Genomic DNA, 26037 nt, shown 5'->3' on the forward strand with positions numbered 1-26037 from the left:
TCCCTTCTACTAATCCCTTTTCTCTTGTCTCTGACCTCTTCTCGAAGCCGAGCGTTTTTCTCCTAACTATAAACCCAGCTGGAAAAGAGAAAAGGGGGTTGGGGCGAATCGATTTTAATGCAAATACCTCGACATCGTCCACGGCACTGAAAAACCTGTAGAACATTAATTCGAGCTTTATCGGCCGTGAGGAACCGACCGCAATGATATCGTGCAGCTGTACGTACAAATCCGCGAATAATCGACGTTATAAATAAAAAGGAGGGTGGTCGCGGGGAGAATAATGAGGCCGACGGAGACACGACTGGCTGTCGCTCGACGAAATTACTGCTTCGTATTTAACGAGGAGAGGCTCGCGGAAGGAACGATTTCTCTACGAGCCAGTAATGGATATCGTTTTCGAGTCCTCCTCGTTTTTTCCGTTCGCCCACAACACTCTTTCGTTTATCCGACGTTTGCCTAAGGGGTAGCTGTGCGGTTGGTGTAACAGAGCCTGAATCGAACAGAATTTCGGGGACTTAGATTATTCTTATTCGTCTCGTTTGACTTTTAACGAGATGCAGCTCAGAAAATCTGAGTTTCATCCGTCGTGATTCGCTAAATGAGAAAGTGAACGATGAAAGGGTCTTAAGAATGAAGGAATTTTGCGATTTAGCCCTTTTGTTGAGGGTGACCTGTATGTAATTCATAGGCTCTTTTACAGGTATTGAAAATATTAATAATTTTTGAAGACTATCGTATATCTTCTCTATCAGTTTTCAATTTTAACCCTTCAGTGATGGCGTACTTTTTAGTTGCAGCAGTGAAATGGAAACTAGATTTAAATATGAGAAACTAGAGGTACTGTGAAACGAAATCAAGAGTGAAAATTACGGTCACAGTGAATCCACTACACTAATTCTGTCAGAGTCTACTATCACACTCGAGGGTTAACGTATGCTACCATTTCAGAATTGATTACGTTCCAGGTGTGCCAGCAAACACCATCTAGATCTTAAGAATAGATGTCGACAATTCATTTCTATCGATAAGGAGAATTCAATGAACGTCGAACTATCTCGCCTCCCGCCTTAATTAGGCTTCGATAACTCCGTTTTTCCCATTCCTGCAAGTATCGACGACTAATTGCTGGCTCTGTGTTGTAACGTGAACACGAACAAAGGAGGACACCTTCCTGCCTCTTAATCTAGAGATTGTACCTTCCGTCCCAAGTAGAAGGAAAAAGGGAGGAAGTAGAGTCTGCGACCGTAATATCTCCCCTGGAAATCCCATCCACGAGAACAACTGAGGCGTCTTCCTTCCTCCTTATGACGACTCGATTATTTCACTGGCTTCTACGGAAATTTCGTCGATTCGAGCTGCTCAGCTCGAGCTGGTGTATCAGTGAATCTGGTGGATGAGGTGCCATTTGGGGATGGTTATTTTTCACGTTTACATACACGAATTTTTGTCGAATTCTTAGTATCCAACATGTGTTGAATAACCAACTTGCTGCTGATATTTTAGTAGTTATTAGGCTTCCCCTTTCGTAACAGCTTCGTCCAAAATAGCTTACCATCACCACCCTTCCTCTTCCAAAGACATTCGTACAGAACCAGGATTATTCATCTAATAATCTAAAGTTTCTAGTCTTCCTTTTCTCTCTTGAAACCTAGGGTAGCATTCTTAAGAGCAGCACTTCTCATTTATCATTTTCCATACTTCGATCTCGTTTTAGCAAAGTACTCAATCTAGTTCTCTAGTTATACTTATTGCTAGATAATTTATATCTTGTTAGACCGACTAGCCTTCTATTTAACTGTAATCAGTGTTATTTATGGAAACATTAGGGAAATATATTGTTAATGTGTAGTTGGTCTGCAACATTTTTCACCCACATTTGTAACACGTGAACGAGCATTGACTGATGACAGGAGAAAATTCACTGACCACCAGTATAATTTACCAGGGAAAAAAAATGAGTCGACACGCGTTACGGTCATCTCTGGTGGTGAACAATAATTGATTATCGTGTTAGAGCACATTTTTCCACGGTGAACTGACGAGTCACGTGTGCTCGAATTCCACGCGGTTCTGTGGCCACGTTCCAGCGCGAACGTCGATATCAACGGCTGGATGAATCACGTAACTGATACGGGGCGATAAGGCTCCGTAATCGAGGCATATCGCAAGAGGAGAATGTTCTTTCGCTTCATATGTCGAATGTAAAATGGTCTTGGACTTCGCTGGTAGAATCGATAAAACACTCGAAAGATGCAAGTATTACGGCATCGATGCACCTGTAATAACATCGATTACATCTTACTGTAACAATTAACGTACAAACTTTTATTTATTCGATCAGCTTCCTAACATTCGATACAAACTTTCTGATACTGAAAATTGATCAACGAATCGATCACTAAGACCACCGAAATTCGTCACAGAAATTTGTTAAAATTACTGTTCTGTTGAAAAGGAACTCTGAAATCGTACATCCATAATCTTGCACCATGAAAATCTTAACTACATCTAATTAGTAAAATAAGAAGTTGAACCTTGTGTAAATAGCTAACGATCAATCGATACACTCGTCAACTCGGTGTAAGGAAACATCCGATGATAAATGTTCTCGAGCCGCGTGGAAATTTTTAAACAACTGACCCGATTCATTCGTTCTGTGCAACGCGATCCGGTTCTATCTCGCGCGGAACTAACTGTTATCTGAAATGCCTTACAATCAGAAAGATAGCGCAACTAAAAGGTAATACTATTGCTAATACGCAAGGGCTTATTTCAATATGAGCTTTCCACGGAGCGTCAAATATTTATAAAACATTGTGCGAGAATTATCAAAAGAGAAGAACTTTGTACAAAATGGAGGACTGTTATCCGTGAAATTGGTAGGCAGTTGCAAGCCTCCAACGTCCAACGTGGCGTTAGGTAAAGGGGAATAATAAAGCTATCACAGAGGCCAGCGCAATCCACGTGCCAACTGCGCGAGGCTTGAATTAAATATGAATTAGGAAACGGCAACGATCGATTAACGATAACTCGAAATAACACGTGAAACCGATCAGAACGTTTCCATGAGTATAGTATCGTGGCTGGAATAGACGCTGGAAACGTTGTTCCTGCTACCCTCCGTGTAAATTGATCCATCGATCTCGTTGTCCATCTCCTCTGAGAAATTAACGAGCACCTGTAACAGAGACAATTTTTATTAGTTCTTTTTCTCGTACTCGTCACCTGAACAGGATGACATATTGGATCTCTCCATAGAAAATATACAGTTTCATTAATTGAGACACGTTTGAGGAAATGAACGCGATTAGAATGGCTTGTAAAAATATATGAAAAAAGGTAATGAATTTGAAAGCAACTCAGAAATAAAGGATACACAGTTCCAGAAAGTAACCTAAAAACTGTAGCGAAGAAAATCTGAAATAATAAAAAATAAAATACAGTGAAACTATGCATCCCCTCGATAATTCAAATTTCGCGCCCTTAATTATCTACCCTTCCCAAAAATGACCAAGGTTCTTCAAAAATTAGTTTCTAAAAATCACCCATGGTATATCACGCTAAAACAATTTTCCACGTCCTCTTCATTTTCCCACTCCTTAATACATAAACACAATTCATAAAACAACCGACTCGAACTCGCGCAATAGAAAAATTCCTCCACAGTGGAACGTCGCGTTCGCAGCAAACTGTCTCCGTGTTTTACACCCTAGTATTTTCAACTATCGTATAACGCATTAAACAGCGAGGGAAGCGAGGGCGTAATTTCCCAGAGCCGCTCCGCGTTTTCCCTTCGTCGCGTGAATCATCGCGGCGCGCGACTTTTATGGGACGCGAATTTTCCTCGGAATTTATCGACGATACCCGCGAGCGAACCAGCCTCGGGGCACCGTCAAATGTATCGTAACGACTAAATTGGCGATTATTACAAATGCGAATCGTGAAAGTTCTGGGGGACAACGACTGCTCCATGCGTCGAGGATGCATAAAGTTTCGGTGATTGGCGACGAGGCGGTCGTTTCTCGGCGTCCTCCGCGGCAAGGTGCGCGCCAAGGCTGAAGGGGAATAAAACATGAAGAAAACTCGGCGGGATGGAGACATTGAGGACGGGGAACGCATTCTCCGAGACCGAAAGCCATAAAAATCTCGAGAGTCTCGCGAGTTTACGCGGTTTGCATACAAGCTCACCCAAGAGAGGGGAAAAAACCACGCGACGGTGAACTTGTTCGCGACGATTCCGAGCTGAACTCGTGTTACAGGATCCTTTGGGGAAAAGTAGGATTTCACCGTCGGGGATGTTTTCAATTCGTCAGATTTTTAAGGTGAGAAACAGCGACGTTGTGTGCGTGAATAGTTCTCTTCTCGAGCAGATATTTCTGAGTTTTGAACTTGCCTCTTTTTCGAGAACCTAGAATCTAAGTGAGTCTGTGTTGTTTGAATCTCTGACTCGTGGAATCGAGACATCAGTGAATCCTCTGGTTTTGAGATTAATTGAGATGGTAATTAAGAAGCCTGTATATTTCTACTTTCTCGATACTCTAGGAAATGCTGTCAAGATTAGGACGTCATTTAGCAGTACCTACATCGAGGCTGTCGCACGTTCGTGTTATCGATTTCATTCAAATTTAGCGCGCAGCCCGCGCGATACAGTGACTTACTCGAAGTTCGCCAATAACCCAGCGACGTGATTATCGTCTACTTTGCTGGAAGAAGGGAAGTTCTCGTAGGGTCGGAGCGCGGTGCCGCGATACTTAGTCTTAATTGGTGAACACGTCCCGAGATACATTTGAATCATCACCGCGCGCCAAGTTACACCGTACGTACGCTGGCCTTAATTCAGGGGAACTTAGTTCGCGAAGATATTATATTAAAGGGTGCTCGCGGATCTCGGTGTTTCGTAAGCGCCTTTGGCAACGATGGCGCGAACAATTTCCCTAGGAGCAGTTTGCGAACGTAAACCGAATTATGCGGGCGATGAAAATGATCGTCGAGGGCTCTCGAGGCACACGTAGCAAACGTAAAGGCCGAGGGCATCACTTTCTCCTCGGACATTCATTTGATCACCTCTCATCGATAACGTATCCTGCCTGTACATGACTTCCGATCGGACACTCCTCTAAAGGATTCCCTTTCAATTTCGTTCCTTTGTCCGAGGAATCCGTTCGGTTCGTGAGTCTGTTCCATTGGACAGACACTGAAAAATGGGTAGAAAAGAAGCCACCCTGCACTTTCGGCATTGGGAAATCTACATATCTGTCTTGGACGATCTCGCCAGCGCTGAAAGTCGAATTTATGATTTATGTTCCCTCGGCGGCTTACGAGGTAGCGCTGCAATTATTCCACAGTGATTTTGAATGTTTTTGTGGAGGGGCCTTTGCCTCGATATTTTATTCGATGCGATGATTGGATGATCGTAAATTTATGGTTCACATAAATTGAGTTTTGTTTAATCTTTTGCTTTTTAAATTTGGATATTTGAATATTTGAAAGCTTAAATTAAAAAATTTGAATATATGAATGTTCAAATATTTGAAATTTAAAAATTGTTAAATCTTTTAAGAAAATATGAAGAACCCTGCACGAGCAAATAGTAAAATATTGCTTACATTATAGATTCGGCTCGCGCTCAGTATACAAACAACAACGCAAGCTGACCACGCGTAGAATAACAGGTCCCCGATTATTCAGCTGCTTTTACAATTTCCGAGCGATATCGAATTATTATTCGGCCGTATCGTTGACTGCTTCGTTAATATTCCGCGCTGCCAGAGAGCAGTGAAATCGTTCGTTGTTCCCGCGAGAGCAACTCCGGTCCTCTTTCTATTTTCCTTTAATTATCTCGTCGGTTGTCGATGCATTGTCTCGCCTATCATCGATAACGTTATACAGGAAATGAGGGACCTGTTCAACATTGCCCTTCGTTCAGTGTCCCTCTATATAGGAGCAGTTAATTAAATCTCTGCAGATAAAACTCAGAAGAGAAGTAACTCCCTAAAAATGACACCTCAGACTTCCTTTAGTCCATAACAATTAATTAAGTGCCTCGAAGTTTTCCTATTTGATTATTAAGCTCGAGTTTAAAGTCGACCTATGAAAAAGGAGCAAATACAGCTAAGGAGGAGCAACCTCTAAACCGAGTTAATCTCTGGGAATGAGCTTTGTATATGGGTAAACATAACCAGATCAGAGGATTCTGTGACAGCCTCATGCACACGAAATCTTATCTCCATTAAGGAAGACGGAACACGAACAAACGATGCAGGCGTGATTCTATCGAGCAGAAGTGCCTACACCCATGAAGTCTTGTGCTTATTCTGAAACGAAACTCGTAATCGCTCTGCTCTAAGCTGTTTAAATGCTGATCTGACTGTGATGTGGATCAATGTGCTTCATTGCTAATGGGAAATAAATTTGTAAGATTTGGACGATTAAACTTGTCAATGTCGTCGTTTTCTTTCGGCCAGGTTTAGTGTATAATTTCAGAGCTCTCAAACTCTTCCTACGCTGTCAACTATATCACTTTAACATATGGGTGACCCATGACCCACCCACTAGGTCAAGGGATACTTGTCCTAATAAAACGAAGGCATACCATTTCAATCATTTTTATGGTTAGAAGACTGTTGTCAACCACAGATGACAGTCTTGACGAAATACCCAACTCAGTTTGTATATTCAGTTCCTGAAGTATTAACATGTACCTCTGAAACGCCCTGTATAATGGTTCAAAAATCACCCGCAAGTTCAAGCAATACACATTTCAAGCGAGACACTTGCAGCCACCGGAGCAAAAGTGTTAATACAATGGCTACGGAAGTACAGAGCCGAACAAACGTTCCGAATCAAACGGGAATCGATGAAGTTCCGGGTGACCGTGGCGCAATATACTATGGTCTTGTCTCCCGCAGATGATGCACTGCCAGCGCACGCTGCCTCCAACCGTTCGACCAAGGACGATCCTCGTTTACGTCCCAACTAGCCTGAGGAATATTAATGGATCCTCCGTCTTACAGCTGTACGCTCGCGCGCACAGACTCTCGGTTTTGGTACCGTCTGCTCCCTAAACCCGCCTAAATGCTTTCTGATTCGCCCTCTCGCGCCCGAGTCTGACTGCACAACTCTGGCATCTCGCGCGAAACTCGTTGGTAATTAATTACGCCCTGGGAACGATTTAATTCAGGCCAGGTCGAGTTACTTTCGTTCTACGTTTAATCTTCCCCCGCGAGCTGGAAGAATTTTAATGCAGCGGTCGCCGACACCTCCCCAGGGACTTCTACTAACTTTCTATTTTTCCGCCTTTCGAAGGAATTCTTCGCTGAAGTGACGAGTCACGTTACGTCGATAGTAGCCACCGTCGTCGTGACGTCTAATAATTGCCTCGAATCGATCAACGGTTTCTTCCTCGACGCGAAAGGCGACGCTCGTCCTTCGGCTTGAATTACACGTTTGCTGCTCGATCGGCGCCTCTGTTCTCTGGGATATTATGCAAGCCTGAATGACGTTCTCCGTGAAACACGATTAGAGAAGCGCGTGTTTGGAGGAGGTGAGTGCGTTTGGGGGAATTTGCGAATATTGTATCTATATATTTTCTAGGTAGCTATGCATGGATTGTGTTAAGTGTAAATTTGTTGGACCGATTTAGTGTGTTATAGGTTGTAGTGTCTATGCATGATTTATAGATTGTGTGGGCTGTAGTTATGTATGGCTGTACCCTACAGATTAGGTTTAAGTACCTAATAATGGAGACTGACTCAGTCAATAACCCTCTCTGTTAATTTAATATAAATTTAGGATTCTAATTTAAGATTCTAAAGGGCTAGACCCTTTTTCCTAACACTTTCTATTTTCCAGCCAATTTTACTTTCTAAAATTCCCTTGTGAACTATAGTGATGGTTGAAATTTAGATAATACATAATCTTGAACCTACATTAGCCTTCATTTTACGTTCCCCGACCCAGTGGTTGAAAGTTTTCAGAATTAACCCAAGATAAGGAGGAAAGTTGATCAATGCAAAATTCCTGTATCGAAGGGTTCGATGGCGAGCTGTTCTCTCACAGACACTTCTAAAACTTTTACGATACAAACCTGATCTAGGGAACTTTGGGTCAGCGTATAGTCCGTGGCTTTGAGTTCCTCGGCCATCAGTTTCACCTTATTAAAGCTGCTGCTCAGGGCCATGTCCTGGCTTCTCGGCAGCAGCAGACGAGCTGCTGTGGCCTGCCTCGAGGAGACTACTGCCTCAGGAAGGTATTTCTGCAAGACTCTTTTCAAGTCCATTGAGGATACTGGCTGTCGAAAGCGTAGAAACGCCACGTATCCCTCGCCGAACCTGCAAACAAATGGCACTACATTGGAAGTATGTTCCTTGAAAGCTTCGACAGCTGGTGACCGGGTACTATGTCACTTCAAGAGTTAAAATGACGACGTACTAAGTTTCCCTGAGAATTTGTCTCGAGTTTGATAAAGGGTACTAATTAATTCAAATACAGAGTTCCAAGAACTGGAACTTAGAAAATTGGAACACATAAGCTAAAAATGAGTAAACTCAAGGTTTGAATATTCGAAATTTTCATAAGTTGGAAATTTTGAAATTTTAAACATTTGAAAATTTGAAAATTTGAAAATTTGAAAAATTGAAAATTTGAAACTTTCAATCAGACTTTTTATTAATAGAAGAATTCTACTAAATAGAAGCTGCGTCGAAACGAAAGTAGCAACGTCAGCAATCCACAACAAATCGCGTTGCTCGATAGATCTGTCTATTCGCATTTATTTACAACAATGCGTACGTATCAGCATCGATAAATTATACCGTGGGAGAGGACAAGCTGCGCGACAGCTTCGCTCCGTAAATTTGCATGGCGGTTCAGGACAGACAGCCGATGGTCAAAGCGCTCGGGTCAAATGCCACAATTGGACGAATTCCCTTCGCTCTACCCTTCAGTAGATTAAACGCTTTCCAGAGGCAGGAAGGGATGAGATCTTGTACTGTATTGCTTTGAAAACCACCTTATAGTTTCTCAAGATTTACTACGAACGTAGAACGCTCAGAGAGTAGAATCGAGTTTCATAGAACAGGTCATAGTTCAAATTGTACGAGTTATTGCTGTATTCAATACGTCTTAAAGTTATTTGGAACAACATTGTAATCCTCGGAGCGTGAGGAGAGATTCTAAAATATTAGACACAGAGTGTCGATACCTAAGACTATTTCTGGTAGACCGCTATCAAATTATAGTTGAAGTCTCAATCAATATTCTACTGTGCCCTTATCGCCACCACATCGAGCAGTCTACCTAACTCTGAATAAACAAGACTACAAATATTTAAAGCTCCATTAATCCAAGCCATGATTCTACATCAAGAAAACACTCTGTTTTCTTTAACCAAAAAAAAAAAATAAAAACTCTTCCATCCTTCAACAGTGCAGATGATAGGATGCACCCAGCAGGATGCACAAGTGCTCGAAATATCGTAAATTCCTCGGTGCTCAATGTCAGTGGACGATGAGAAAAAAATCGAACGCTAAAAGGGTCATATCATACTACATCCTCCCCGAGTGGCTAGCATCAAAGGATTGCACTGGCTAAATATTTATAGCGAGGCTCGTTATTTCCGAAAGGGAAGTCGAATGGTCGCGCATTAAAATGGATCCGACAGGACTGGTAATACGACTCGCGTAATGGCCCCGTGTAATCTGCGAGCGTGCATGACTCTGAAACTCGATGGGAGCGCAGGCTGCGAGGGAAACCGCTGTTCGAAAAACGACAGATGGAATTAAAAATCAATCAGCGGCGGCGGGGGCGAGGGAGCGCGTCGAATAAATTGTCGTGTTACGAGTTTCGCTAGGAAGCCTTTCGAGAGGTCAGCCCGACACGAACAATCCATCAGTTGAAACAACATCATTAAAATGCACGGGCTAAAATTAATCCCGGCCGCATACAACGGCCGCCTGCGTATTCGGCCGGAATAATTGAACGTTTTGGAGCGACTGTTAATAGCGTATTAATATTGAATAAAAAGTTTTCAATCAGTTCAGCGGGGAATTGTGAAACGAGATGGTTATCTGAGGAGCGGTGGGGAGAATAACTCCAGGGAGTTTTAAGGAACTTACTTATGCTTCAGATGCTGCGGCGTTCCTATGCACCTGAGACCGGCTTTGGCAAGAATACTGACTCTGTTGCACAAATTCTCGCAGTCTGCCACGCTGTGCGAGGTCAGAATCACGCAACTCTGGCTCTTCGTTATGAGCCTTATCGTCTTGGACACAAGATCCTTCGTGGCGGGGTCCATGCCGCTGTAACGGGATAAACAGAACGTTAGCCTGGAATATAAAGTCTTGCGAGTTATTTCCTCTGAGCTCATTAAAAATGAAATGAAATTTCTTCATTATATTCCGAACTTCGTCCGTTGTTAGACGTCTCAGGGTATCCTCAGAAATAGTGTATCTTCAGAAAAAGTCTAATAAGAAAACTGTAGCTTGCAGTATTTTTCCTGATTACTTAAATAATATTCCAGTAAATGAAATTATTTTCTCGAATTTTCATTAAAACGTTATTTAATCCCTGTTCTCAGACCATCTACGAGCAATCTTCATTTATACCTCGTTGGTTCGTCCATAAGAACGACGGGCATCGGCGCCATGACGCTCAGCGCGGTGCAGAGCTTCCTCTTATTACCCCCGCTCAGGCTGCTCACCCTCTTATGAGCGTATTTCAGTAGGTCAAGCCTCTTGAGCGTCGCCTCGACCGCCTGAAACGGACGATTTTTCACGTGATGACGTTCAGCTCGCGAAAGAACAACGCCCGGCAGTATCGTCGATCATAGATCACGCGAAACGTCTGACGACTCATCCCAAGTTCTCCGAGCAAAAGGAAACGCGAGGAATCTCCGACTGCTCGCAACATTGGGATGTCGCCGTCGAAATAATTAAAAGTGCAGCCCTCTGGGCCGAAGGGTAACTTACTTAAAGGTCCCCAGGAAAACTCGGGTTGCGAGGGTCGAAAGTTTCGGCATAAATCAAGCCTCACCTTGGGAACGTTGCTCAGTCCGCAAACTTCCCCGTGAATAGTCAGACACTGATGCGGACTCAGGAAACCGTCCAGGGCGTCGCTCTGAGGGCAATAACCGACTTCTCCGTTGCACAGTGGTCCCGAGCCGACCTCTTTGCCTTTCAGAATGATCCTGCCAGCGGTGGGTATGATCTCCGTGGTCAGCATCTTGAAGGTGGTGCTCTTTCCAGCGCCATTGGTACCAAGGAGGCCGAAGCACTTGCCTGCTTGCACGCCTATGCTTAGATTCTGCACAGCCACGTTCGTCCCATACACGCTTCTGTACTCCTTCCTTAATTTCACTGTCTGTAGTACGTCGTCTGACATGCCACCTTCTACTCTCATTCTCTCCTTCGTTACATCGTCGTCCTCTTGGCCGATGTCGTAAGGACACTTCTGTCTGTTCCATGTGGGCAGGACTCGACACTCTATCATTAGATTTAAGGAGAACAGAAGGGTGCCCACGATTGCTAGGTACACGTAGTGGGGGCCCAGTAGGCCCCAGCTGAGAGGTGATACGTATGTGTCCATGTGGAATTTTTCGAGTAGTTGAGCTGTGATGTCGTTCCTGGATATTTGTACTAGAGCGTCGCCTAGGACGTACTGGGGGAATATTAAGAGGATGTTGTGTAGGATGTCCCTGGTGTCCTCCGCGGCTTTGGTCTTGCCTAGAATGTCTAAGACTAGGATCGTGGCTAAGGAGGCGACTCCTATGAAGGTGTTCACGCAGAAGAGGACCATGTTGGAGAGGCTTGAGTCGTCGAAGGCCTTTTCTACTAGGTGGCAGAAGGATAATGCTGCCCACCTGTGAGAGAAAGATGAGAGACTTAGACTTCTCTGTGACGACTCAAGGCTCAGTATTCCTAAGGTTAATTAATTTTAAAATTATTGTAGTATGTAGTAGTCTTTAATCACAAACTAAATGATGAAAGCTCACGCAAATAGGAAGAGTAAAAGGCAGATCCCAGGCAAATTGTCCCTCGCGACGTATGCAGGAAGGCCAAAGATCTCGAAGACGATAATAGCCAGGACGATCGACAGGCCAAACACCTGAAAAGAATAGAATCGAATTCAAATCAGAGCACGATCTTTATTCCCCATTCCTGTTCCGTCAACCACTCACAAGGAAGTCCCAGATTAATGCGGTGGCCCAGTAGGTGACAGGATGGACTCCTGCCAGGAAGAGGATCCTCTTCTCTTCCGACAGTCTCTCCCGTACCAATTCTTTCGACCCTTGAGCGGCGACCAAATTGAACGCGATTAAGAGGACCAAAGCGACGCCAACATCTGCCACGTGCTGCAGCCTGAATAGAGTGGAATTTCATTGGAATCTCCTTCGATTGTGTAATCGACCTGGGTACGTTTCCATCGCGTTATGGAATTCTTTGGTATAAAAATGACACACGAAATCATCGGAGAAGATTAAGAGAGAGGACGGTAGAAATAATAGAGTCTTTGAACAACGATCCTGAAGAGAGTTAATTAAAAGTAAACGAAACACGCGCGATTTCGTTGATGCATATTATTCGCTATCTAAAATCAACCTGAGAACATCTGAGTAATATCTGAGCAGGTGATTGCGTTACGCTTATTAAAACACGAAGTTACATGTAAAAGTTACCCTAATTACTTTTTTCGAACGCATCTAGTGGTACTAGAAGTTCACTTAATGTGCATAATAACTAGACAAGCGTTCAAAAAAGAAACTAACGAGCGAGCACTCGAGGGAAAGCAGTGGTCAACTGCAAAGTGTCTGCACGATACTTTTTAATGCTTCTCTGTCCTATGAAACTGTATAGTCGCTCCCCTGTGTGTTTCACGCTTAAAGCAATTTGACTGGCTTTCGGGTTCGCGTCCCAATAGGATTTGCTTCGAAGGTCGCGGGGTATATCGTAATCCTATGGAAACGGGAGCGCATAAATCGAGACTTACAGGGTCGTCCGATTCAGTTGATCGCTGGATAGCTTTAAGGGATGATTGAGGGTCGTTAAACGACCCTGAACGCCAGATGCTCGCAGAATCGCTTCGTTCAGGGCGCTCAAGTATGACGGCAGTGCGTGGTGTCCCTTGTTGTTGTACCAGACAGTGAAAAGTGGTTCGCTGTTGGAGTGAGACAGTGACCATCCACCATATCTACCAAGAAGGAACAAATTCTCAGTGTCTTCACTTTTCTAGATGAACCTGAAGTCTCACTAGACAATGCACCTTTTCTCTATGTACTCTTGATGGGTCGATACGATCCAATCGAGGGTAGGTCTGCCAGGTAGAACTTGAAGGAGTCCTTCGACTGCCTGTGACACTCCATGACACACCTGCTGGCCATCCACGCAGTTACAGGTTCCCATGTCCTGATTAAAGAAGAATTACTCGGCGATCACTTCGGATAATTCTAAGATTAATTATCAAATAGTTAATCTGTACACTATATTATCTTACATTTGGCATAGTTTGCCAGGCACCAGCATAGTCATCGCCGAACCGATCGTGGAGCTGAAGGGACACGTGTTGCAAGAAGGAATCGTTGCCATTATCGATACTGGAAAAAGATGTTCAGAAAATTGTAACCTGAGCTACTAATAATCTAAGATTATTAATTAACTGCTAGATAAATCTCTACCTGTAGAAATAAGTCGGATGAGTGTCATACAATTTCGGTGTAAGGGTCAGCGCCGGTTCATCTTCGGATGGTGGTCTTATCAACGAGAATCCCATAGCGACAGCGACGAACATTGTTGGCAGAAGTAGCCCAGCCAAGAATGTTATCCAATCTTTCCTGAAGTGCCACACTCTTTTCTTCAGCATAGCTTTCATCTGTCTGATTGGGTTAGGTTTCAGAGGGGAATCCATATCGATCAAATCCACATCGTCGTTGGGTATCGGTACACCTATGAAATATTTCTGTGTAATAACAAAGTAAATTTTAAAGGAAAAACTTCTATGCATCAGTTTGCATACCAACGTAATCGGTGGTAGTCACGTTATCTTGGTTAGCTCTGATAACTGAGGACCCACTCTCAGCACGAGCACAGAGATCAAGAAAGACTCTCTCGAGACTATCACATTCTAGAGAAAAGTGAGAATACCCTAGGATCTTGCGACTGTCTTCCAAAACCTTCGCAGCCTGCGCGATACTAAAACACACTTTGCTTTAGCCAAATTCAAGGGACACTTTCTTCTCTTTTTTATTTAATTTAGATATACCTACTTGTTGTTTAAGCCATTCTTTCCCTGGAAAGGTAACGTGACAGTCACCTCTGTGCCAGAAGATTCATTAATCGTCACGTTGGGCACGACGTCTTCAATCACAGTCTTCAGAGTCTCCACCTTCTTCCTCTCTATTGGGTCAGACTCACGATCGTTAGGGAACGACACAAGGAGCCTGTAACCGCGGCCATGCATCATCTTTAAGGATAATGGCGATCCTGTGCATAGTATTTTCCCTTTGTGCATCACGACCACTGTGTCGCTTAGCATATCAGCCTCGTCCAGGTGGTGGGTCGACAGAATAACAGTCCTTCCAATTCGGTGTTGATCGATCAGTCGCCAGATCCTACGTCTCGCTGCAGGGTCCACCCCTGCACCTGGTTCATCGAGGATCACTAACTTTGGGGATCCTAGGAACGCTAGAGCTACGCAGAGTCTTCTCTTTGTACCGCCTGATAAACGGTAAACTGGCTCGTGTTCTTGTTTACCCAGTTCTAGAGACGTTAGCATCCTGTGGAGAACAGAGTTCTGTTGTTTTGTTTTGTTGTTTAATCGCCTCTGTATTACCCATTTGAAACTTCCTCATCCAACAACAAGAAACATATTTTTCAATCACCTCTAAAGATACCTTGAACCGTTTCAGAAATAGAATATGGATTAAAAATGAAGGATACCATTGTGAGAATCGGTAGCGGAGTGGAAGAAGTTTAAAATTGAGGATAGTTTGCTCGATCGACTCACTCGTTCACGCTTCGTTGCATGTTAACATCCTCCTTGGGCCGTTTCAGTTTCGCGTAAAAGATCATGTGCTCCCTGGGCGTCAGAGTACCGATGAGCACGTTATCCTGAGGGCAGACCCCTATGTCGGGTTTGCAGTCCTCTTCTCCGTTCAAACAAATCTCACCGGCGGTCGGAGCCAGCATCCCCGTCAGCATCTTGCTGAAACGAGAGTACACACTTGAAAGACGAGAATGAATCTGGATCCAGCACGCTCGCGGATGAAAATCCCAGAACTCTTTGCCCAACGTTAAAGGGAATAAGATACGACGAGACGGGATAAGTTGAAACTTGACACGTCAATTTCTGGCATTTAGACTTCACTTCGGGGTGCTTCTGAACAGTTGCTGTCACGTATGAATATGTACGTCAATCATTTCATAAGTAAAAAGACAAAAGATCGAATTTCAATCGTATGTGAATAAGTATGTCATAAAGGTATGTTATAAAGTTGCTTGAATTGTGCAAATTTTCACAAGTGGGTGGATCAATTCAAAAGTGGACGAAGGGATGTTATTGATACATATTGTGTGAGACAACCAATCGAGATGTCAACTCCAGCTCTGGGAACTCGTATTCATGAACTTATTTTTGGCGAGGAGCGAATTACAGTAGAAATATCACTGAAAATTGTAATTTAAAGTGAGAAAATATTTATAAATAATTTGATGCCTGTTAAATTTCTTTTATCTCTTTACTTAATAATGACTCTAGTGACTCTTTCATTAACATACATGATAGTAGTCTTCCCTGCGCCATTTCTCCCAAGAAGACTGGTCACTTCCCCTTCGCAGAGCTTCAAAGTGAAGTCCTCCACAGCCACAACTTCACCCTGGTCGGTATGGTATACCTTTCTTACGCCCTCGAACCTGACTCCTGTTTGCTTCTCGTTTACCGTCAGGCTGCTGGCATCTGTCTCTTCGTCTGTTATAGTATCATAAGTGAATTGTTAACTAAAAATTAATGCGATCTTATACAAGATAATGCAATCTTAAAAGCATATTGGAGTAGTTTCGATGAAAAACTTCATGCTCCAGAGAAACTCCATATATTAAAATAATTTCGAGATTTTTCCAGCTGTTTGCAAAATAAAATAGAGCATAATAAAATTCGTGCAGCGCATGCAGCGTAGAGGAAGCAGGTTATATCTCTCGTTTAAGAAGCGAGGGACGTGAATAAATATAAAACGTGAACTGTCTGAAATTGTTGAGCATTCCGAACGATTTATACACGAAAATCAAGCAGGTGCATGCAAATTATCAAGAAGAATCGTCCTGGAACCACCCACCCTCCGATGCATCTGGACAGAAACATTGAATAAATTAAGCATCCGCTCACGAAATCTCATTCTCACGGAAGATGCAACAAGCATTTGCATAGTCTGCGCGATCCAAATATTCGAACAGCCTCTCCCCCCACTGTGCAAATTTTACAAAACAGACGAATGCATAACCTTTATGCAGATTAGATCGCGTTTCGTCTTACGCGGCCCTTCTAGCTTTAGGTACCTTTCAGAATTTTCAAATTACCAAGACTTCGCAACAATACTACTTGTGCTTAACTCTTCTTAGTCCCGCATGCCCCTGTCCCTCAGAGCCAAAAATCTTGGAACATACGTCAGTGGTCGATCCTCATGCATGCTGGAACCCTTATAGAAATGGTACCTAGTCTCTCCTTTTTAAATAATGTCTAGGTCCCTGTAGGAATTGAATAACTATAACCATAAGAAAACAGCTCTACATTTTCTATATTTTTTCTCATACCCAGAGTACCTCATCATAGTGTTTCTACATATCTTCCAAATTATTCACTGTTTACAGCTTCAAACTATTCAAAGCAAAACAATTTTACTTACATGCTCCCCCACTGCGACAACAGTGAACTGATCTCAAAATCGGATGAGAAAATAACGCGTCAGAAATGCCAGAAGCGAGAGGAAGGAAAGCAAGCTCGAATATCGTGCGCGAGTGCGGAAGTGCGCGCGAGTGCGATACCTTGGTAAGTGGTTGAAGGATGGAGAACGTCGTTAGTGAAATAGAGGTTGTTGACGAAGGCGAGGTAGCTCGGCCCGCCATAGAGGGAATGTGCGTCGGCCCACCATAAGCTTTGGGACCTCAAATCGTGAAAGCCCCTGCCTGGAAAATTATTGGCGACTGCTCTGTCCGTTCTCCAGAGAAGAAGTTCACTGGCCGATCGACTGACCTTCGGAGAGCCGCTCGAGGACGCGCGCCACTCGCTCGACACCATCCCCTTGGCGTTTCTCACCAAGCAACACTGGTCGCGGTTACGCAGAGCTCTCGTCGGATTGCGCCAAGTTTACGACAGCGCGAGCGTGGGCGCACGTGAATGCATTATCGTTACTCCGTTCTCTTCGCCTTTCTCGCTTTTATCGGCGACGTGAACGCGCGGAGGGTGCGATGAAATTCACCAAGAGTGCTCGAGAATGCTCGACTTTGTTCCCGATAAAATTCACGGGCTTAAGGGAAAGGACGGAGATTAGGTTTCGTTCTCGACACCATCCACGCGTTATCGTACGACTCTGGGTTATCGACGAGAGAAATGTACGCACATAGAGCAAAGGATCGTGTCACCTGCACCAGAAAGTGCGCTACCGAAAGCCTCGGTGTTAAAAATCGCGGCTGTGACTATCTCGTGAGTGATCGTATAAAAATCGAATGGATCTTTGAACATAGACACGTAAAAAAAAGGAAAAAAAAATGAGAGAACAAAGAAGGTTCTACGTATTCTACTACGTGTAACACCTCCACCAGACATTTAGAGATTTAGTCCTCCTCGAAGATTAGATAGATCTGTTTCTACCTGAGTTCGTGTATCTGGCGACGAAATAACCGATTAAGGCATACAGGAATCCGTCGAAGGCGATCATGAGAAGCACCAAGCCCAAGGACATCGAGTCCCCAGGACTGGATTCCTGCCACATCGAGTCCCAGGTCAAGCCCACTCCTTGGACCTCCTTCCTCGCTGCATATAGGCAACCGTAACAGAAGCTCGTGGACATGCTGAGACACTGAAAGTTTCTTAGATCAGTCTCCATGGGTCAGGGAGCTCTCGCTGGGTATTCGAGGGAAACGGAAGTGGACGATAAATCGATTCCTTTGAAAATAAATAGCGCATTAGCTTGATCTCATACGGGGAAGCGCATCTTATCGCGGTGCTCGCAGTTTTGCGGGAATGAATCGCTCGAACGCGTTATTTATCATAGGAACGCTCTCGAAACGGTAGATGGCGATAACTTACGATGAGAAGCTTATACCCGAGACCTATAACGGCCTCCATAGCAATGACAATGACGTACGGCATGAATGTCAGCAAAAACATTACCACCGTGGTGATCGCAGCCAAGCTCGCTGAGCTGCACACCGTCGAAATCATGTAACTGGAAATTTATTCGGCCCTTTTAGTGGAGAGTCTGCGACGGATAGTGAATCAGCTGGGAGAAGCTTACCAGAAAGTTACGATCGAGAAGGCATAATCGATCATCATGATTAAGATCAGAAAAGGGTCGGATTTTGGTAGAATCTTGCCAGCTAGGAGGATCATGGCGATGGAGAACATCACGATTAAGAGCTCGATGAAGGTTGTGATGAACCAGGCCATAGTGTTCCTCCAAGGCTTCAGCCCCATGACGCTCATTACCTGAAAACATTAGTCAGATTGGTGATGTCCAAGGGTAGAGGAAAAATTTTGCAGACTGTTTAATCCTTTGAGCACCAGGCACTATTATATCTGAACCCACGGATCAAAATATATTAAGTCACATTTTTGAAGCTTTCAGAGGAAAAGCCTTGTAACTTTGGAACCATTAGAGATTCATGTATATGGAATTTTAAAGAATGAAAAATTTGATTCAGAGAACATTTTTTACCAAACTGGATTGAATATACTATGGCACTGGGGTCTGCTATAATGCTAAATAGTTAATGTCTACTTTCATACCATTGCGTTTTGCGATTCCCTTTCCCAAACCATGTGTCTAACTGCAGCTCCCACGCACATCATTAGAGCGAAGAAGAAGCACACTTGGATGCCCTGGGACTCGTAGACAGTTGTTTGGAAACTGCAATTTAATGCATCGTTTTGAGTTTCCATGTAAATCAGCTGGAATATTTAGGGGACTAAATAAATCACACTTACGGTACGTCCTTCCAGCAAGGATAAGGCATCTGTTGCGTCATAGTTTTCCAGTTTTGGTACCTCTGGCTCTTCGTCCCCACGATCGCGCGATCGATAGAATCCTGAAGTTGCACGAATCCCCTGAGGTACCTGAGATGCTCGATGAAGCTGCTCTCCGGCCCAGGAATCCAAAACTGATTTTTCAGTCTCTTCGTAGACTGCACGTAGTCAACGTCCATCCGGATCTTATATACCACGTCATCAGGCAGCTCATGTTCCAAGGATCTTTTGGATTTCTTAGTGTCTTTGTTCAGGAAGACAACGCCAGCTAAGAATTCCCTCGTCTCCATCAAGACTCGCGCCTCTGCTTCCATCTCCTGCTCGCTACGAAATCCTCTTATCCGATCCACGAGCACGCATTCCAATAAATCATTCAGCATGCCCACCATCCTGATTAAACGCTTGGACCTCTTAAGGCGCCATGAGATCTCGCTGAGATTCATCTCTGAGAGATCGCCTGGGATGAAGGAAAATGAGGACAATTTAGTTAAAGGGGTTAGAATAATTCCAATACTACGTTAGTTTTTTGTGTGTCGACGTAAAATAGCAATTGGTTATACAGCTGTCAATGCTATAACTTACCACCTTCAAAATTGCCACCTCCAAAGGACTTGATAGCGACTTTCATAACATCTGAATACATCATGCCTTGCAGTTCCTTTAGGCTATCGCTCATTTCAGTAAGGTTCACCAAGGAAGTAAGGGTCTTTCCCAGACTGTCCATCAGTACTCCAAAGCTTTCCATTTCTAAGAACGTTTTATTAGCCAGTGCCATCACACCATTTACCACTGTAGTATTTGGCGCGTAAAGGATCTGACCACGTAACAAAGGCTTCACATAGGACCATATGATTTTTCCTCCTCCCATAGCGATTACACCTTTGTAAGTGTCCCTACAGAAGTCAGCTGCAACCAAATATAGAAATTTAATCAAAATTATATTCACTTTGCTATGTGGCTAGTAAAGACTCAGTAATTGATTATACACACTAGGCAACGAATCGAGCTCAGCCTGATCGAACTCTTTGCTGTTGTCTTCGAGCTTAGAAATGATTTTATACAAATCACCATTATCAGAAACCATCGCCTGACCACACAGCATCTCGCTGGAGTCTTGGAGGAATTTGGAAGCTGGGCATACGTTCAAATATTTATTAACTGTTCGAATTGTCTTAATTCGATGCAAGAATTCCGTACAACTCACTAGAGACTTTTTGATCCGTCGTTTCAGCTTCTGCATCTGTTTGTAAAGCCTCCGCCGCTGGCATGTTAGAGGAAAGCTTCTCTTTAAAGAATGGCAGCAACTTGGCAGCTACACCAAGATTGTCTAATATCATCTTTCCCTCCGCCTCCGTTAAATTTGCATTGGCAAGTATATTCTTCACATTGGCACTCATCAACTACGAATTTTACGAAGCATATCAAACATCAGACACAAATTCAGAGCCTTCTTAGCACGATCTACTCACAGTTTTGAAGATATAATCGAAATTCAAGTTCTTAATCAACGCTATCGTCACATTCTGCGTCTGGGAGTCGTCGAGCTGGCAAATGGCAGTACTGAGTTCCTCAGCCGTGATATTACCACCGTTGAAACTCAACATATCGCTGAGTTTCTTCGGCGAGCAAATGGTGTCCTTTAATCCTATCGCCCTCCTTTCTTTCATGAACACAGAAATCATATCTACCTTCGCCTGACTCAGTGTTATAATAGTATCCTTAGAAATTCCTATTTTGTCTATCAAATACGAGCTCACTACGTCCCAGTTATCGAACATTTCTCTGATGGCATCTGAAAGCAAAGTACCACCGTCAGAAATCATCAACATTCAACACCTCGAAAAACGTGTAACCCTACATTTCATATCAAGCAGTCCCAAATTCTTAAAGATGTCCATCGACTCCAACGCCACGATTATGCGATAAGCATCGTCCAACACCGCCGTGTCGTTGATGAACGGCCTCACGTCCTCCACTATTTCCCTCATCCTGCAAGATTACAGTACTTTGAAGCGAGCGAGGTAAATAAATCGATAAGAGGATCTCTTTCCGCGTGCTCGGTTTCTCGGTCCAATTTCGCCCCCGTTATCGAGCGCATCCTTACCCGTCGAAAAGCTTGTCCACCGTCTTATCCTTCAGGATATTAACCACTCCGTCGACGATATCGGGAGCGCCCAGGACATTCGAGACGTCCTCGAAGTCTATTTTACTGGCTACGTCGAGCAGATCGCCGCCCTCCCCGATAACGACGGACAAGTGCCTCAGGATCTCCCTCAGCCACGTTAAATCCCACGCGGCGTCCCTTCGCCAGTGTTTCAGCTCGCGATCTATACGATCGAGATCCAGGCTGCGGGACAGTCGATCGGCGATCTCCAGCACGAAGTGATGCCCAGACACCCTTGGATCGTAGCGGAACAGTTTCCCTGACCTCTTCGAGCTCAGGCCAGCGTACAGGACTGTCGCGTTACGGCAGTCGAGCTTCGTTCGACACAGCGAGGAGTTCTTGTCGTTCAGGATCGCGTTCACGTTAATCATCGCGCCTGGCAGGAACGCCTCGATCTCGTCGACGTCTGAAGGCTTCACCACGTCACGCACCGACTTCCAGATTGGCACGTACTTCTCGGCAAGACTTGTCAGCTGCTCGATGTTTCCGTGATTCTTCGCTGAGTCCAAAACGTGGGTATTGTTCTGCAGGGAGTCTAGCAATCCGATCGCCAGGGACGCGTACCTGGAATGAGATTTGTTAGGATTGGGTTGTTTTGCAAGGGAAGAGCTGGTGGGTGAAAACTAGTTTAAGTTATAGATCAGTCTATTTTAGGCATTAATTTCGGTACCAGCTTAGGTACTAATTTAGATGCTGATTCAGGTACCAAGTTAGGTACTAGATTAAATACTGTTTCAGGTACTATCGGTTTCAGTGCGCGTGGGTACCGCTTTAAGTACCTGTTTGGGTACTGGCTTGGATATCGTTTGGGTATCTATTTTGGGGTCTCTTTTAGGTATCATCCGGTACCTTGAAATGGCGATTTAGTGTCTTGTTTTAGGTAACATTTAAATTCTATATCAGATATCACATTACATACCATTTTGTAACTTTAAGTACTATTTTAATTATAATTGTGTCGTAGTATAATTAATTTAAAGATGAACACTTACAATCCTGGTCTCGAGAACGCTGGTCGTCCAACAAACTTGTGGTAGCATTCGCTAACTCTCTCGCTGTAAGTCTCATTTTGGAAATCGACCACAATGTCAACAATATGATACATGGTAGCCTCCAGAGCTACCATAAATTCATCCGTGGTCCGTTCTACGTTCAAACTCTTGTAATTCTTGACCTGTAAATCACCGAGGCTCGCATGGAGACACCGAACAAGTTTCCGACGAGACATAACTGATAACGTTGCTCACCATACTGGCAGTTTCATTCCAACGAAAATCGCGCATCAAGATGTCATGAATTTCCGTCACGTTCAATCGATTCAGTTGGCATAGAAGCTTCGAGTAGAGCCGATGGTTCGCGAGTTGAGAATTCAGGACCTTAAACAGGAGAGTAGAGCACCACGAGCAATTTCTAAAAGAGGAAATTTCGTAATAACGCTGGCGCGTAATAAACAAATTCCGGGAATAATGACGTGGGCATGTGACTCACTTGGTATTCGTCGAGGAATTTATCATGTTCTTTACGATCGTCGATGTCTTTTTCACCAGCAAATGAGCGAGCGCTCGTGGCTCCTGGAATTTTTTTCGTCGTCAAATGTTAATAAAATCCTGGACCATGTTACAACAGAGATTTCAGGGCGTACCTCTTTCCTGTATTCTGCTAGAAAATCGTTGAAGGTTCCTTCCTTGAATGAGGTCCACCACGCAGGGACTTTCGGCTGCTTGAAACCCTCTGACGCGATTCGTATGATCATCGACTGAATGTGCCCCGTTTTTTCCAGAACATAGCTCTCGTTAGACTCTCTGGACTTATTTCGCAGCAGCAAACTTTCCTGCAAAGAACGTCAGTTGAGCAATCCCTAATAGCAACGTTACAGCTACTGTTTTTATTGACCGTACCTCGTATTTCGCGTCGAGTGGCAAAACGTCGAACAGTGTCAGCTGTCTGTCAGCGAAGAGCAACTTCTGGCAGAAGTTAGCGACGCTCGACAAAAGTACCTTCTTCCTCGCGAAACTGGGCACGACCAAATATTTGTCGATGTCGCAGGGGTGTGCCTTGCCGAGGGCCAGCTTCTCTATGAAACTGTTTAACTTGTCTGTCTTCACGAACGTGTCAACGACGCTGATGACGACATTAGGAATGTCCTCTATTAGAGTCAGAAGAGGCTTCATCTTCGAGTTCTCATAGATGACCCTTAGCTTCTGCCAAACGTCCCCTCCAGCTAACAAATCGAGAGTGGTGTCCAGAAGGTGGTAAATTCTGACTAATTTGGTGAATGGATCCGATACTCCGAAGACTGTATCTAGTTTAGAGTTCTCTATGATCTCGTGCACCCAGATTTGACCAGCTGTGTTGATCAAAGAGAGAGTTTCGTTGGAGAGATTACTCCAGGTAGTTGAATTGAAAATATTCGATTTTAGTGTTAGATCAGGCGTTTCTGAGGTAAGGTTTAGTACAACGTCCAAGAACTTGACGAAGGATGCCCTCAAAGGAGTTAACTTGTTCAAGGTTGATGTCCTCTTTGTCACAATGAACTAAGAGAAAATCATTCGGTTAAAACATTTGGAAATAAGTTGTCTGTTGAGGAATATTTTACTCACGTGGAACTCTTCACTGGTGACTGTTTGCAGCAGCTGATAGGGGTCGAAGGAGCACACTTCTTTTATGAATCGAGCTCTAGTTGGGGAATCCCAGAAGCTGGAATTGAAGCGAAAATTGCACATTACTCTTCTAACGTCCTCGTACGGTTTGATCGCGCCGAGGCTAGCTACTAAAGCGATCGTGTCTTCAGGATGAGAGTCGAGGATCTTCAGCAATTGTCGGGCATCGCCTTCGACGAGGTTCCAGATGTTGATACTATGGCTATGCGCGTTCAGGGTTTTTAATGTGTTTGAAATGTGAACAAGGGCTTCAGAGAGACCCTCAACGAAGAGTCTATAGTTAGTCCATTGGTAGTTCTGTTTCAATGCCTGCAAGAAGTAAGAAAACCTGTTATTAAAAGTAATCCTAAATCCTTGCAATTGTAGTTTTAATGCAGAACAACGTAAAACAAATGTTTCGATATTTTATTCAGTAACATTTCATGTTTCTCAGAAAAATTCCTAAATAACACTTGTTTTTACTGTTCTAGAGCAAAGCATAAATTAAAATTTAGTAGCCTTCATCACCTTAGAAATGGAGTCCTTATCAGTGTCCTCTAAAGAGTCCCGTAATTTCTGAATAAGATCCACCATATACTCTCTCGAGAATGGCATTTGGATTACTACATCCCCATGAATTACTTCATGAACGAGTCTCGTAAAGTCGTACGCATCACTCATCACCGTCATCATGAATGAACGATATTTATTCATAGACTTCCACCAGACCGTCGACTCCGCCAAGTACAAATCGGTATAGGCATTGAAGAAGTCAGGATCGAGGTCACATGTGAAGTTCTTCAGGGTTCTATATTCTTCAAAGCTGAGTCCAATTAAAGAAGACGACCACCACTCGAATATTTGCGAACAGGTAATGTCAGTCTTGCTCTCCAGTGTCTCAACTATACGTTCATCGATCTCAGGATCTGCTAATCCATTGACCAAAGTAGCCAAGACGTAGGACAATTTATTATAAATAATAGCAAAAGGAGTGCTCTTGCTAAATCCCAATAAGGACAGCCAGTTGAGTTGCTTCAAAGGAGAATTGGACAAAGTTACTGAAATCAAAGATCACTTAAGAATTCGAGACTTAAAAAAAATGATAGAAAAATAATTCCTTTGTACGCACCATCTTCTAGAATATCAGTAGCGACTTTCAGTGTCTTGTGAGCAGCGTGCGACACGAATTTCGACAGCACCAGAATACGATTATCAATCGAGACCTTTGGATTCCATATTCCCTTAGCCGTGAGATCGCTTTTGAACGCTGGCACAGTCTTATCAAGCTCCAAATCGATGTAATCCATGATGCTCCTAAAATCAGTGTCTTAATATTCCACTCACCATCGCTTCTCACGCAACGTCATCCTCACCTGCCGTTGTTCTTCACGTCCGGCCATCTTTCGTCAAATATGCTCTTCACTTCCGGGACAAGGGACTCCAAGTGCTCCCAGAAGTTTGGCTGCTCTTTCAGAACAACCTCTTTTGCGTCGTTTATCAGATCGTCGAGTTTCCCGACCACTCGACGAAATTTCACGTAGCCCAGGGTCCAATTAAGGGGCGGCAGTTGGATCTTGTGATCGCCATCGTTCTGCAACTGACATTTCACCTCGTTGGGAACGGTGCTCGTCTGCGACCGGAAGCGTCAGCTACTCACGATCTTCTGCACGCTGCTCAACACCGGTTGCTCCTTCCATTCGCGGATAAACAAAGCGGGATTGCAAGAGATCCTCTCTATCTCTCGCACGATTTCCCGCGTGCCGTTTCGCAGCTCCATCGCGGCGCCGACGCTCTCCTTCTCCACGCAGGGCCATTGTTTCTCCCGAGATTTATAATCATCCAGGACGGATATCTGGGGAACGATTCAGCGGTGATTAAAGAGGGAAGCGTTTCGAAACGAAAGGAACTCAGGGGAGACATCATTTAAGCGTTAGACGCCGATTCTAATCAAACTTTAAAAATTTGTAAAGTAGAATATAATAAGAGTTTGAGGGGTGTTATCCA

At 43.9% G+C, this 26037-nt stretch overlaps 2 protein-coding genes across 2 annotated transcripts in view; one reads left to right on the top strand and one right to left on the bottom strand.

The window, feature by feature from the left end:
* LOC143180969 (uncharacterized) overlaps positions 1–7486 on the top strand; it is a 46938-nt gene extending 39452 nt beyond the window's left edge. Inside the window, exon 5 of the mRNA XM_076381067.1 lies at positions 7309–7486. The gene's annotated coding sequence lies outside the window, so the exon portion shown is untranslated. The remainder of the gene's footprint in view (positions 1–7308) is intronic.
* Positions 2913–26037, bottom strand: part of Ldd (lipid droplet defective) — a 28359-nt gene continuing 5234 nt past the window's right edge. The window contains exons 13-49 of the mRNA XM_076381050.1: positions 25691–25885; positions 25407–25630; positions 25163–25347; positions 24562–25091; positions 23995–24351; positions 23293–23928; positions 23037–23225; positions 22883–22965; positions 22642–22804; positions 22387–22568; positions 21335–21958; positions 21089–21219; positions 20700–21022; positions 20435–20630; positions 20221–20361; positions 19813–20136; positions 19192–19687; positions 18994–19114; positions 18503–18693; positions 18295–18433; positions 17857–18064; positions 17031–17171; positions 15771–15960; positions 15001–15198; positions 14261–14770; positions 14011–14186; positions 13673–13940; positions 13492–13591; positions 13261–13403; positions 12988–13188; positions 12179–12359; positions 11993–12105; positions 11035–11860; positions 10608–10756; positions 10119–10301; positions 8090–8333; positions 2913–3181 (exon numbers count right to left, since the gene is read on the bottom strand). Coding sequence (XP_076237165.1) covers positions 3056–3181; positions 8090–8333; positions 10119–10301; positions 10608–10756; positions 11035–11860; positions 11993–12105; positions 12179–12359; positions 12988–13188; positions 13261–13403; positions 13492–13591; positions 13673–13940; positions 14011–14186; positions 14261–14770; positions 15001–15198; positions 15771–15960; positions 17031–17171; positions 17857–18064; positions 18295–18433; positions 18503–18693; positions 18994–19114; positions 19192–19687; positions 19813–20136; positions 20221–20361; positions 20435–20630; positions 20700–21022; positions 21089–21219; positions 21335–21958; positions 22387–22568; positions 22642–22804; positions 22883–22965; positions 23037–23225; positions 23293–23928; positions 23995–24351; positions 24562–25091; positions 25163–25347; positions 25407–25630; positions 25691–25885 — 9387 coding nt within the window. The 3' untranslated portion in view covers positions 2913–3055. The remainder of the gene's footprint in view (positions 3182–8089; positions 8334–10118; positions 10302–10607; positions 10757–11034; positions 11861–11992; positions 12106–12178; positions 12360–12987; positions 13189–13260; positions 13404–13491; positions 13592–13672; positions 13941–14010; positions 14187–14260; positions 14771–15000; positions 15199–15770; positions 15961–17030; positions 17172–17856; positions 18065–18294; positions 18434–18502; positions 18694–18993; positions 19115–19191; positions 19688–19812; positions 20137–20220; positions 20362–20434; positions 20631–20699; positions 21023–21088; positions 21220–21334; positions 21959–22386; positions 22569–22641; positions 22805–22882; positions 22966–23036; positions 23226–23292; positions 23929–23994; positions 24352–24561; positions 25092–25162; positions 25348–25406; positions 25631–25690; positions 25886–26037) is intronic.

This window comes from Calliopsis andreniformis, chromosome 6 (genome assembly GCF_051401765.1).
Source record: "Calliopsis andreniformis isolate RMS-2024a chromosome 6, iyCalAndr_principal, whole genome shotgun sequence".
NCBI classification, from domain to species: domain Eukaryota; kingdom Metazoa; phylum Arthropoda; class Insecta; order Hymenoptera; family Andrenidae; genus Calliopsis; species Calliopsis andreniformis.